Source organism: Antechinus flavipes, chromosome 1 (genome assembly GCF_016432865.1).
Source record: "Antechinus flavipes isolate AdamAnt ecotype Samford, QLD, Australia chromosome 1, AdamAnt_v2, whole genome shotgun sequence".
Taxonomy (NCBI): domain Eukaryota; kingdom Metazoa; phylum Chordata; class Mammalia; order Dasyuromorphia; family Dasyuridae; genus Antechinus; species Antechinus flavipes.
The window spans coordinates 23,413,466-23,428,247 of NC_067398.1; the positions used below are offsets into that span (position 1 = coordinate 23,413,466).

Genomic DNA, 14,782 nt, shown 5'->3' on the forward strand with positions numbered 1-14,782 from the left:
GTTGGTCCTCGTTGAGAACAAAGATCAACAACCATTATATACAACTTTATTATTAAATACAAGTGTCCACACCTTTTCATAAGTCTAATATAAAAGATCTGCCCATCATGCTAGGGGCCTTCTTCTCTTATTTGTTTTTTTTTTTTTTTTTTTTTTTTTTTTTTTTTACCGGTGTCATTTGTGTTTATATTACATTCATTTCCAAACACATCCCTCCTCCCTCTACACAATGTAACAAAGATTTAAAAAGAAATTGAAAAAAAAAACAGTTTGACAAAATCAAACAACACATCAATCATGCATCTGGCAGTCTATACAGTATTCTACATCTGTAGACTTTCTACCCTGCAATGAAAGGAGATATTGCTTCTCCTATTGCTTCTTTGTGAAAGAGTCTTAGAGATTTCCTTTCTGAATTATTAAGATTTATCCCATCTAGTATTTACAAAAAACTTTAAGATTTACAAAGTGCTTTATTTATGTTAATTAATTTTATTTTCCCAACAACCCTTGGGGGGGGGGAGGTAAATGATATTATTTTCCTTATTTTACAAATGGAAAAGTGAGAAAAGAGCTTCAGTGACTCACTAGAATCACAGAGTCAAGTATTTCAGTAAGTCTTCAGGTCTTCCTGACTTCCTACAGATTCAGTTAGATAGCCATGGATTAGGAAATAGTCCATAACCATCAGTCTGATAAGAATTGTCGAACAATGCAGTGGTGTCTGTTTATATTGATTCTCAAAGATTCCACACGAGCCTTTTAAACTTGCCACCTAGGCACCTCTCTTCATAAAATAAACACAAATGGAATTTGTTTTAGCCTGAATAGACTTTGGCAGTGTCTCAGCAGCTATACTGATTAATAATAATGTTTACAATATATCAAGGACATAATAAAAATGCCATTTTTTCTATTTAAAGCTTGTCCAAGAGACTTGGACAAGAGAACTTATGTGTTATGGGAATAATTATACATTTTGATTGCAAAAGGCTGGTACTTTTTTTTTTTTTTACTTCCTATAAACAAATCTTTTATTATGGGCAAAGGGCCATGAACTTTGAGTTGAAAGCAAAACCAAACATGATTACCAAATGGAAGTGAATTTGCAGATGATAGGCAAATAACTAGATTCTTTGCCAGAAAAAATCCAAATGTGCCTGTTGGTCCCGGGAAGGGTTTAACTGCAAGACAGGAGAATATTTATTTCACCTGAAATTTCATTCTCCATTCTAGATAGAGAGTTGTATTTGAGCAAGAAGGAGGCAAAAACTATAATAATTTCTTTGTTTTCAAAAAAGCAGATCATAAAACTGGAAAAGTCTAGTCAGAGACTTTTTAACATGTTTTCTACACATACCTAACAAATCAAATAAGATGATATTTATAAAACAATTAGTGCAGTATCTGGTACCGTATCTAATTAATGTTTGTTTTTACCCTTCCCAAAGTAGCTCATTCTATTTTTGAATAGTCACAATTGTTAGGAAATTTGTTCTTATATGGAGTCTATATCTTCCTTCATATGATACCCACCTATTACTCCTTCTTCTGTCCTCCAGAGCTGAACAAAATGAGACTGATCCTTCTTCCAAAGAAATATGTCACATGTTCAAAGATAGTTATAAAGTCCAACCAGTGCCCCCCTTCCAAGTCTTCACTATCTGGCGTGATTTTGAAATCTTTTACCATCATGGACAATCTCTGACTACTTACCAACTTTTCATTATCCAAATTAAATGGCACCTCTCCTAAATATTCTACCAATGCTCTTCCTAGGATGGAATACACCAAGACTTCTTAATCAGAGACATTATAATTCTCTTACACAGTCTAAGATTTTTGAGCACATATCACCTTGATAACTCATAATAAATCTGAGTTTTGTCAAAACCCCCAGTTCTTTTTTTCAAAAAAAATCCTTAGCATATCTTCAACCTCATGTAGCTGAGGTTGATTTTTTAAACCCAAGTGTAAAACTTCGTATTTATTCTCATTGAATTTCATTGTATGTTATAGTCTGTCAAGATTATTTTATTACAACACTCTTTGTTTCAGTATAATAAAATATATTTGATACATAAAAATATTTGAATAAAATATGTAAAATAATTTGAAGAATGAATCTATGGAAATTAACTTTAAACTAATGAAGGTCATCAGATTGTTCCAGTGTGTGCCTAATCATTAGAAAGATAAACCAGATATCCAAGAGATCCCTGGATTTTCAGGCCCATCAGGATGGAGGCATCGGTCATTCCCAAGTTGATCTTATACAATGGTGAATTGTAATCATCCTTTTCCATATTCTGGTGGAGTTTCTCTAAATTACCTTCTATCTCATGGGCCAATTTCATCTTAAAAGTCTTCTTCAGTACTATAAACAGTTTGACCTCTTCAAAACTGGAAATAGAGAGTACATCAGCACCCAGTATGCATCCATTAATTTTGGTATATGTTACTAGATTATAAAAAGACCTTAAAGCTGTGTTTATGATGAGAGAGGGATGGAGCACTGAGGCAATTACCCTGATAATTCATCTTTGCCTTCTCACCTCTTCCTCACAAAAGCAATTTTTTCCTCAATTATTTGGTTGCATAAAATGTTCTTTTGGGGATCTGATTTATCAAGAGGCAGGGTTATGTTGCATCTTTCCATTGTGCTATGAGGCTGGGAGTTAGGGAGAACTGGGTTCTGATCTCACCTCTTATATGCATTAGTTGGGCAAGCTTTGCCTAGTCATTTGAATCTGAATTTCATGATCTGAAAAATGAAGCTAATAATTCTTGTAGTATTTCTCTCCAGATGATGTAGTATTAGGTATGTCGTCAGGCAGACCTGAGTTCAAATCCAGCTTCAACCTCTAACTCTGTGACCCTGGGCAAGTCACTTAACTCTATCTGCCTAAGTTTCCTCATCATAAAATAAGATGGAAAAGAAAATCGCTCCAGTAACTTGGCCAAGAAAACCCCGAGGGGTCACAAAGAGTCAGAAATCAATTACACAACAAAATTTATTTCCTAAAGTAGTTATGAGAATTAAATGAAATCATGAATGTAACATGCTTTGCAAACCTATGTAAATGCCAGTTATTATAAAATTACCAGCTCAATACTAGTTATTATGTTGTGCATGGAGATTCAGACTTAGAAATTGGTCATGATGGGCACCCTGTTGTCTAAGCCCAAGAGAATGAAAAGAATAGCATTATCTGACTTACCAGGTCAGTCTAGGTTTGTAGTTTCTATTAAAAGATTATTGACCTTGTGAGACATGGGTTAGAACACTGGCTCTGACACTTACTACTTGTGATCTTGAAGAAGAAAGTCACTGATCCTCACTTTCCTCACCTATCAAATAGGGAGAAGAATGTTTGAATGAATTACCACATAGTGCTGTTATAAGGAGTTATCAGAAGGCGTCACCTTCTTAGAGTGTTCTACAAATATGAATTAGGAAGCACAATAGTCTTGGTGGACTTTAAAACTTCATTTACTAAAACAAGATGTCACAGACTTCACTGATGGCAGTGACAGCCTTGATTGCAAAATCGCATTTACAAGCCATTAATAAGTAAAGAGTTGGCAGGGCCATTTTGCATCGAAAACTATAAAAAGAAAATTAAAAGGCCAGATCAATTGAGCTTTTTAAAAAATCATTCATTTTGAATGATTACCAGTAACTGGAAGAAATCATTCCAAGTAGTTCTGCAGAAGGTTAAAAAAAAAAAAAAAAAAAAGCTGATTAAATGAGAAAAGAATTTTGCTGCCATCAGGAAAACTCTTGAGGATTAAAATTCAGTCCTTCGAGTCTGTCCCCAGAGCTTAAATTTTGACTATTCATGTGCTGGAAGGCATGCAACTGTCCAAAATTTACATTTTAATTTTGGAAAACAGAGTTAAAAATACATGTCATTCCACTTAGCAAAAGACAATGGTTAAAGTATTGAGAGGGATTCTGTAGATTCTTTGTAACGTGTAAGATAAGATGTAGATATATCATCCCTGAATAGGTTCATCAATAGGGAGCATCTCTGAGATCGTTTGTACATTGGCCACCAGATCCTTTGGTGCTCTAGGCATCTTCTTCCATTTCCGAGCTCCCGACTTGCTGTTATATTCATATACATCTCCTGTAACTGTAGGAGGAAAAGCATAGAACAGAGACAAAACAAGTAGTGAGTTGTTCCAAATTGGGCTCTGTATAAAAATGACAAACATTAAGAATAGACATTAAAGGACTTCATGGAAAGGCTCAAGATATCCTCTAAGGTAAAAAGCCTCCCTAGGATGAAGCCTGGGAGATTTGAGCATCCCACTCATCCCGGAAAACAACGGCAAACTCAAAATGCTGAGACACAAGGTTATCTATGAGACATAAAGCAAAAGAGACACAGCTGCTACTTCTGAAAATGGACAGTTTCGAAATCTGTCCCAAAAGACAATTCATCTATTTTTGAGCCAGAAGGGATCTCAATAACCATCTAGTCCCTCAGAACCCACCCAACAAGAAGTTGTCTACTCTTTACCTGGAAAACTTCTAGGAGGTAGAGTTTACCCTTTCTTGAAGTGGTCCATTTCAATTAAGAAAAGCAATTATTGTTAGAAAGCTTTCCCTCCTTCTTTACTTCTGGGGTGGGAAGGGCTGTCCTTCTTTGAGTATAAAGTAAAATTTTAATCCACTGAATCAACTTTTATTGAAACAGCATTATAGGAAATACAAGATTTGGGAGAGACATCAAAAGCCATGTTGTCCAACTCTTTCATTTTACAGATGAAGAAACCGAGGCCTAAGTAAGTAAAGTGATTTGCTTGAGAATATACAGTAATAAGCATCTCAAGCAGAATATAAGCACACATCTTCTAACTCCAGAGCCAGTCATACCACAGCCATGTTATGTACCCTCATTTTCAGATGAGAAAATTGAAAGAGTAACAAAGTAAATAGCTCAAGCTCACGTAGACATGAAAATATATGATACAACACAATACAAAATATTAAAAATATATACAAATTGTCAGAGGAAAGATTTGAACCCAGGCCTAAAAACTCCAGGGCCAGTTTTTTTTTTTTTTTTTTCATTATACCATACTCCTAAACAGGCACAGTCCTGCATTCTACAAATGAAGATTTTAAGGATAAATAGATAGCGTCATAAAGATGGCATATTGTTCTAGAAAGAGCACTGGGCTTGGCATTGGAGAATCTGAATTCAAATCTGTGTGACCTTGAGCAATTTCCTTGAGAATAAGACAAGCACTATTCCATTGCCACTTTTTTTCTTCCAAGCTTCTATCACACAGTTTAATAAATGCTTGTTGATCAATTGATATGCAAATTTGAAAGCCTCAACTAGAGATTTCTAACCAATCACCCCCCACTAACTATTTCTAAATGTATGACCCTACAATAGAAGGTGAATATAGCTTTGAAATTAAATGTGTCCCAGCTGAAAGGGACCTTTAATAACTTAATCTACCTACCTACCAATTATGAAGTGCCTAAGAGTGGTAACAACAGTGACAAAAATCACATTTCCCTTCCAGCACACAAATCTATCCTCTAAGTCAATATTATCTGTTGGAAACTGAGTGGGTTTTTGAATTTTAAGTTTTAGATTCAGATTCAAAATAAACCAAACTCACCTCATTCTCATTCTAAAGATGCAGATCATGACATTCTTTAACATAGACTTGACCAAGAGACTTTTCCTCCTCATCAAGCACAACTTGGTTCTGTCTGAGTTGATATTTATGTAGGATGAAAGCTTCCAATTATATTATATCATTTGCATTACAATGAATTCATTAGATCAAGTGGAAACTATATGTTCATGAAAGAATCCAACATATGGACCTAGGTTCCAGTCTCAGTTTTACTAACTAACTACCTCTGTGACCTTGAGTAAATTATGTCATTTCCCTAAGTGTTCATTGTCTCATTTATAAAATGAGGGGGTTGGACCACTTGACCTCTAAACTTTCTCATAGCTCTAAATCTATAATCTAGTGAATGTGAGCATAGTTGCTTTATTATGTCATTTATATGGAGACCTGGGAAGTGTAATGGATAGAATACTCGGACCCATGAAGACCTGAGTTCAAACCCTGCTGCAGATACTAATTAGCTTCATGACTGGAAAATGCATCCCTCGGCTTCAGTTTGTTCATCTGTAAAATGAAGATAATAAAAGTACCTCTCTCTCAAAGTTGTTAGAAGGATCAAATAATGTATGTAAAGCATTTTTTCAGAACATAAAGCTCTATAAAATTATTGTCATTGTTGTTGTTGTTACTACTACATGCTAACAAAAACCTAATCTTAGTTAAAAAAATAAACAGAAATCAACCAACCAACACTTACTAATTACTTCTAAGTTCCAGAGACTATGCAGAACACTAAGAATACTGAAATAAAAATTCTGTAAGGAGGTTCCATTCTAACAGGTAAGACAATATTTAAAATTACGTACAAAATATAAACCAAATGAAGACAAGGACCTTTAATAAAAGGGCTTGAGTCACTGTGAGATACCAAGAAAAGTCTTATAAAGAAGGTAAACCTAGAAATGAATCTTGAAAGGAACCAAGGATTCACAGAGTAGAGGTTTAGTGAGGGTACAGCATGGGGGACAGTTAAGAGAGAGCATTATATATGAGGAATAGAGTATAAATAGGTAATGTGGGACCATATAGTATATGTAGAAAGGCTAGATATATAGGAAGGGGCCAAGTTAGGAAGAGTTTTAAATGTTAAGCAAAAGAATTTGTATTCTATCATAGAGACAACAAATAGTTTATTAAGAAGAAGTTATAGTCACACTTAAACTTTGGGAGCAGGAAAGGAAATCATTTTGGTAGGTCTATAGGAGATGGGTGAGAAAAGGGAAAGACTTGAAGCAGAAAGAATAAGAAACTTTGCAATAATTCATGTGAAATATGATGAGGGCCTGAACTAGGACGAACTGGTGTGAGAAGAGAGAAAGAAAGAGACACATTGAAAGAAAAAACAATCAGATTTTACAACTGCTTGGATATGCAGAGTTTGGGATTATGAGGAACTAAAGCTCACACCACAGTGGAAAGATGGTGAATACATCAGCAATTATAGGAAAGTTCAGAAGAAGAACTTTTTTGTGGGGAGGGAGGAATATTGAGTTCTGTTTTGGGCAGAGGGAATTTGAAGGGGCAAAAATAGAGGAGTGCAAAAGATTGGGAAGGAAAAGAGGGAGAAGAGCTATAGAAAGAGTTCTCAATTGAGCATAAAGATGGGGATACTTTTTCATAAAAAGTTGCTTGAATGATGCTAATCATAACGTATAGCTGAGTATAGAATAACATGGTATGACAAATATCTTAGTAATAGAATATATGTAGGAAAAGAGGGTCTGACCCCCAAAGACATCTGATGCATTGTACCTGGATCAATTGCTTCTCCATCAAACACTGTCTCATACACAGTTGTTTCCTTAGAAAAGAACAAATGAATACAAAAAAATTAATTGTTATATGGATGTAGAGTTGCTTGAAATCTTGGGGGAAAGGGAGTGGTATAAGTTCAATACTTCTAGAAGATGAACCCCTCATCACTTATCTTTTCTTATTCTCCTGGGAAGTCTAAGGCTACTCCTGAGTAGTCAGAGAGGGTAAGAACCTCCATGATAATGTTATTAAGTTAACCCAATTAAATAAATTAACTTAATAGTTAACCCAAAGTTTCAGTAAGATGTAAGCTCTTAATAGAGACTTTTACTTCTGAATTTGTATCCCCAGCACTTAGCAATAGGGATCTATGACTTCATGGTTACAGAAAACTCCTAGGTGAGGTAAATTTCTCTACTATTGCCAGATGACATCTTCTTCTGCAATATACTATTTGAGAGCAGTCTGGAAAACTGAGAGATCAATTGTTTTAATCAGACTCACACAGCTAATAGTTCAATGATAGATTCTGACCGGGTCTTCTTGGCTTCAATCCGCCATTCTATGCTACCTAGAATAGAGTAGGCATCTAAAAAATACTTCTTGAATCTGATTCAAAGGATTCTACCATCAAACCCAAATGATTTTACCATCAAAATCTTCATGTTTTCCAAGTCACTTTTTTTTTATGCAATTTCATTTCCTTTGAGGAGATTAACCTATTCCCATTTTAACATGGATTATTTACCAGATTAATTCAAGTCAAATACTAGGACCTTTAAAAAAAGAGAGAGAGAGAGAGAAAAAGATTGAGTGACTTCTAATGAGGAGAAAGAGTGAGTAGGTTCCAGAGTACAAAATATTACTTTAAAGGTAGGTTTGGAAAAATAACAGGAGGTTTAGAAAGTTAGAGGGATTTAGGCAGCATGAGAATAAAAGGGAAGACACCAAGAGGGGAGGAAAAACACTGCACATATAAACGTATTCTCCATCTCACTTCTACTTGCCTTGTCTACTTGACACATTCTTCTTACCTGCCTGAGATTGTGAATAATTTAAAATTCAAAATCTTTTATGAAGTATCATGAAAATTTTATCCATCCCTATGAGACTCCAAATTAGGGGATTTTCACTCCTATAAAAATCATTCTCTTTGATGGTACTTGGTCCTGGATTTAGCTCAGTGATTCCCTAGTTGAAACTGAAATTATCTAATTCTATTCATATTATATGGGGGAAGGGAAAGGAGAAGATAATTAAATAATCCTAGGATGTATCAATATGAAAAAGGGAGTGGGACAATGAAACACCATTACTTCTGTGATAGAACATGGTTCTCAGAATTGTACTCACAGTTATCACTTCAACTTTTTTATTTCTACTTCCTGATACCATGTCATCATTGGTATTTTTGTTTCCTGTTGGGAAAGGAAAACCAATTAGATAGATATCAGAAAAGTAACTTCTAGACACCAATCAGTAATGAGCAGCTTACCTGCTATGTACTTCTTTCCTCTGCAAAAAAAAAAAAATTAGAAAAAAAAATCAGGTTCATGACACCATTGCACAGCAAAATCCAAAGTTCATTTTCATAAAGCAGACAATGAATAGTAAGCATGGCTCCCCTCCATGGGGAAAAATATAATTTATGGAAGAAGAAGCACTGTCTGAATGTCAATTCTGTCTGTTCTAAAAGATGAGCCCCTCAACACGTACATTTTCTTATTGGTCTAGACAGACTAGCATTTAGCAGCTATCATGGATAGTATCCTCCCATATATATGTGTATATTTGAAAAAATTCTTTTCTAATTTTATTTTGGAAATCAGATAAGGCATTATAAAATAATGAGAGAGTATTTGTAAAGCACCTAACACAGTGCCTGACACATAATAGGTATTATAAAATTATTATTATTATCATTATCATCATCATTCAGTGTGGAAAGTGGCAAGAGGACTGACTCTGGAGTCATAAAACCAACATTTTAATTTCCCCTTTGATGCTTATTACTTGTGTAATCTTGGGCAAGGCATTTAATTTTCCTTGTCTCAGTTTCCTCCTTTGTAAAATGAAATGTTTGGACTATTTAGTTTCAGAGGTTTTTCCAGCTCTAGATTTATGGACCACTGAAATCTGCCACTGCTACTACGAGATAAAGGGTGTAGGGAGGAATTTTTTTTCATTAAAATTGATAAACATAATGCTCTTTATTTGTAAAGTGCCTTACCAAGAACCTTCCCATCCATCAATTCTCAGGTGTTCTTTACAATGAAGAGTATTAATTTTTAATGATGCCTGAAGAGTTTTCATTTTTGTGTCTTTTATTTTATCATTAAATAAGAGAAGTAGATTCTTTTATCTATAATATCTCACATTCTTGCAATGAAGATCAAGGAAAAATGTTTTTCAATTCAGTATCTATTAAGCTTTAAAGTACATGGCACAGTTATTATCCCCTTTTTACAGATGACAAAAATGAAGCTTAGAAAGATGATCTGCCCATAGCTACATAAGTATTAATTTACAGAGCCACAAGTAAGTCACAAGTGACCCAAGGTCAGTGCTCTTCCCATCAGGCAATCCAGTCTCTTGGATAGGGAACAATGGAGGTAGTTGCATCTTTTCCATGCAGGAACTATACAGGGAACTCTAAGTTCTCTGACTTCTCTGCCTGTACCCATTTATTCTTGTAAATTTAAATTTAAGCACTTGTGTGCAAACTGAAACCTAGAAGTATGGGTATAAATTTACTGTGCTCAAAGGGAAGTCCAAGCTCTCTACACTTTCAGAGGCTCCCTTTATCATCAGGAGCCAACAAGGTGACATACAAATATTCCTTCTAAAGATAATTTTTCAGTCAAAAGTTAAATGAAAACTCACATACTTGCTTTTGGGTTTCAAGAGTTCCTTGGTCAGTTTTTGGCACCTGGCTGTAATGCTGCTATATTTCACAAGCAGGTAACACGTCCAGGAAAGCAGTCCAGCCAGGAAAACCGCCATCAGTGTAAAGATGAAAGGGATGTACCAGTCCTTGGGACTATATGTGTTTATAGAGGTGTATACAATGGTCACACCTTTCTTTTGCTGATAAATGACATAGCAAAGAACACAAAGCATTACTCAGTGTTTTCAAAGAGTATTTTCTTACATATGATAGGATTAGTCTATGTATATCAAACTAAATATAATGATTTGTACTATATATATATATATGTATATATATATATACCTTTATTTCACAGAATAACAGAATTTCAAGGTTGGAAAGAAACTCAGAGAGTTATCTTATCAAACTCATGCATAAAAAAGGAATCTTCACTACAGAAAGCCTGAAATGTGGGCACCTAGCATCTGTTTGTTTACTTCCAAATTGGGAAACCCACTACCTCCACAATCAGCCTTTTAGTTGTGCATAATTCTCATTGCAAACTTGGGAAGTTTTCTCTCATCAAGACTCAATTTTCTTCTTTGCAGCTTGCATTCTTTCTTCCTTGTCCTACTTTCAGAGGCCAAATAGAATAAGTTTAACCTATAATTCATATTATATTGCTTCAGATACTTGAAGGTGACCATCATATTCCCACTGAGTCTTTTATTATACAAGCTAAATAACCTTGGGTCTTTCCACCAATCCTCATATGGCATGAACTCAACGCTCTTCGCCATCCTAGTAATCCTCCTCCGGATGCCCTTTCCAAACTGTCATGCTCAAAACTAAATCCAGATGTGATCTGAGCAGGACAATGGAGCTACCATCTTCTTGTTCCTAGATGCTATGTCTCTCTATGTTTAGCTCAAGATGTCATTGACCTTTTTCTTTTGCTATTATTGTTATATTCACTTTTGATTATCATGCACTTAGTAATCTATCAAACCCTTTATACCTTTCTCAAACAAACTGTTTTCTAACCATGTCTTCCCTATCTTCCTCTTTTGAAACTGGATTTTGAGCCAAATGTAATAGTTTACATTTATTTATGTAGTTTTACTCTAGGATCTCCTTTTGTGAGGGGAAATCTGAACTAAACACAATTCTGATAAGCTCTACAGTTTATTACATGAAAAAGGCTTCAAATATTACCAATATATTAATCTCTTTTTCAATGACTAATCCTCCCTAAGTAGAAGAGCCCTATCATTAGGAGTCTGACCAGTTGATAATGCACTATTTGGCTATGGCAACCCATGAAACAAAGGAAAATATATTTAGATTTTTAATCCTATGCATTTCTCTTCCACTTCTGCATTGATGTTGGTGAAGTGATGTAAATGTTCTCAAAAGGCACTGAGGATTAGAGCATTTAGACCATCTCTAAGCATTACCATAGCAAGTGATAGAGAGATAGATATTGCTACTGAAATATATATATATTAATATATACATATATGTCATAATGAAAATCTAGTGTAATTGGGGAATCAGATAAAGTCAACCAAAAAGTCTGGTTATCTCAATCAATCAACAAGCATTTATTAAGCACTAACTATGTATCAGGCACTTTTAAATAAGGAGATACAAAGAAAGGGGGAAAAAACAACCCTCATTCTCAAGGAGTTCACTGTCTAATGGAGAACACGACTTACAAATAACTATGTACAAACCAGATTTATGCAGGATACTTTAGAAATAAGCAACAGAGAAAAGGGTGTTAACATTAAAGGGAATTGGGGAAAGTTTTTTGAAGAAGGTAGAATTTTGTTTGAGAACTGAAGGAAGTCAAAAGATTTAGAGGAGGAGGAGGAGAATTCAAGGATCTAGTTGAAGTGCATGGAGTCACCAATGAAATATCTTGTTCAAGGAACAGGAAGTATAATTGGTCTCGTAGTATTTAGCAATGTATAAAATATGGGAAGATAGAAAAGCTAAGAGAAGTCCAGGATTTGGAAAAAATGTACATAGGAGGGATGAGAGCAAGTGAAAAGTCAAATATGATACCTAGATTGTGAGCTTGAGTGACTAAGAGATCATGGTAATCTCAACAATAATAAGGGAGCCAGGAAGAAGGCAGAGTTTTAAAGAAAAGATTGTGAATACTGTGTAAGATAGATAGATAAATAGATATAAAGAGAAGAAGTCCAGGACAGAGAGCCCTGGGGGAGATTGTAATAATTAGTGAACTTGACCTGGATAAAGATACAGCAAGGAAGACAGAAGAAGTGGCCACAAAAGTAGAAGAAAAAGCACAAGAGAGCAAGGCCCAATAACATAGAGAGAAATTATACAGTGATTGACAGTGTAAAAACACTACAAAGAGGTCAAGAAGGATAAAAATTCAATTTTACAAATAAAAGATAATTGCTAACTCTGGAAAGGGTTGTTTCTATTGAATGACATAGCCAGAAAATGGACTTCTTATTGTTCAGTCATTTTTCAGTCATGTCTGACTCTTCATGACTCCATTTGGGATTTTCTTGGCAGAAATATTGGAGTGGTTTTCCATTTCCATTTCCAACTCATTTTGTAGATGAGAAAAATGAAATTAGCAGAATTAAATTACTTGTACAGAATCAAGAGAAGAAAGGAAAGGAAGTGAAGCATTGAATATAGACAGAATTCTTAAGGAGTCAAAGCATTTAGCAAAGACTAGGAAAGATATGAAATCATAGCTAGTAAAGAAGGATAGGTCAAGTGAGGGACTCTTGAGGATGGGAGAGACACAAATATTTCTAATCAGTAGGAAAGCAGTTAGTATATAGGAATTAAAGATACGGGGAAAGAAGGGATGTAAGAGAAAGCAATATGCTAGAGAAAATGGAATGGAGTGAGATCACTTGTACATGGAGAGGGGTTTGGCTTGGCAAAGAGAAGGGCTACCTCTTTGTATATAAAAATGAAGATATTGATATAAGGTCTTTGAGTAACGTGAGATGAAGAGGAGGATAGAAGGGATATCTTTCAGTGTTCTGCAATTTTTTCAATGAAATATGAGGTAAGATTCTGTGCAAGATCTATGCATTTCAAATAAGGATTGTTAAATTTTTTTAAAAAATAAAAAGTGGAAACTCATATAGAACATAATTAATTTCAGTCTTTGATGATTAAGAAAGACTTTCAAGCTCTTGCTGTGCCTCAAAACAATCATTCTTGATGTTCCAGTAAAGTCTACTGAATATCATCTGAGAGTTGACTTATTTATAATCAAATGTGGTTTAAAAAAAACTAATTGCCATTGACTATTTGGACAAAAATGATCGCACTTGTCTTTCCTGGCCCCACTCCCACTCGTATACTATATTCTCTGATCACAAATTGGCATCTTCTATCAGCTACATGCACAACAATACAGAAAAGAGTCACTAAGAGTGGATGGGAGAATAAATGATTGAAAACAGAATTGGGATAAGTACTGGAAACAGCTGGGTGAGAGTACATAAAAAAGCTGGAATTTGGAACCCATTTGGTGGAGGAATTTTACTTTGCAAAATGTTTCATATGAGAAAGCCAATGTTTCTTCAGAATTTCTCTTTGGGAGTCAAAAGGATGAGGTAATAAATGGTTACAACAGTCTGGTGTAATGCTGGATTGGAGGTCAAAAGACCTGGATTGGAACATCCACCCCACCATAGACATTTCTTATGAGACCATGGACAAATCCCTTAAACTTCTAAAACTCAGTTTCCTCATTTTTAAACTGAGGGTCATAATACCATCTTCTTCACAGAATTACAATCCAAGAAAGTATCCAAGGCATTTTCCTCTGCATGTCATTTAGAACTTCTATGCCTTACTCCTGTCTAACTCTGGTCTTCTTTCATAGTATTCCCTTCACAAACCCTCCATTACAGTCAAGATAAGGTATTCACTGTTGTTCTCCCTAGATGCTATTTTCTTCTATCTCTATGCCTTTGTAGTAGCTGTCCCATTCTTGGAATATACACACTCTCCTCAGCTCCAAACTTATTGTTGTATCTTATTCTTCATGATCCCATTTAGATTTCTTGGCAAAGATGCTGGAATGGTTTGCCATTTCCTTCTCCAGCTTGTTTTACAGATGAGAAAACTGAGGTGATCATAGTCAAGTGACTTGTCCAGGGTCACATAGCTAAGAAGAGTTTAAGACTAGTCTTCCTGACTCTAGGCCTAGCACTCTAATCACTTAGCCATTTAGCTGCCTCAGCTTCTATCCTGGACTTCAGTTACTATCATTAAAGCCATACCTTTCTTGGTTTTTCCCAATTTTTAGTTGTCTCTCTGATACAAAATTATACATATAGAACTATAAGTCATCCCAAATCTTGTCCAACCCCTTCGCTTTACAGAAGTGAGGAAACTGAGATTCAGACAAAGTGATTGCCCAAAGTCATGTAGTTAGTAAGAGACAACAATGGAACTTGAACTCAAGTTCCTGATTCCAAA

General features: G+C 35.1%; 1 protein-coding gene across 1 annotated transcript in view; it reads right to left on the reverse strand.

The window, feature by feature from the left end:
• Window positions 1-2,996: 2,996 nt before the first annotated feature.
• LOC127543953 (cadherin-related family member 3-like) overlaps window positions 2,997-14,782 on the reverse strand; it is a 40,838-nt gene continuing 29,052 nt past the window's right edge. Inside the window, exons 8-12 of the mRNA XM_051970348.1 lie at window positions 10,310-10,509; window positions 8,918-8,937; window positions 8,776-8,840; window positions 7,420-7,468; window positions 2,997-4,139 (exon numbers count right to left, since the gene is read on the reverse strand). Of these exons, the coding sequence (XP_051826308.1) occupies window positions 4,000-4,139; window positions 7,420-7,468; window positions 8,776-8,840; window positions 8,918-8,937; window positions 10,310-10,509 (474 nt within the window). The 3' untranslated portion in view covers window positions 2,997-3,999. The remainder of the gene's footprint in view (window positions 4,140-7,419; window positions 7,469-8,775; window positions 8,841-8,917; window positions 8,938-10,309; window positions 10,510-14,782) is intronic.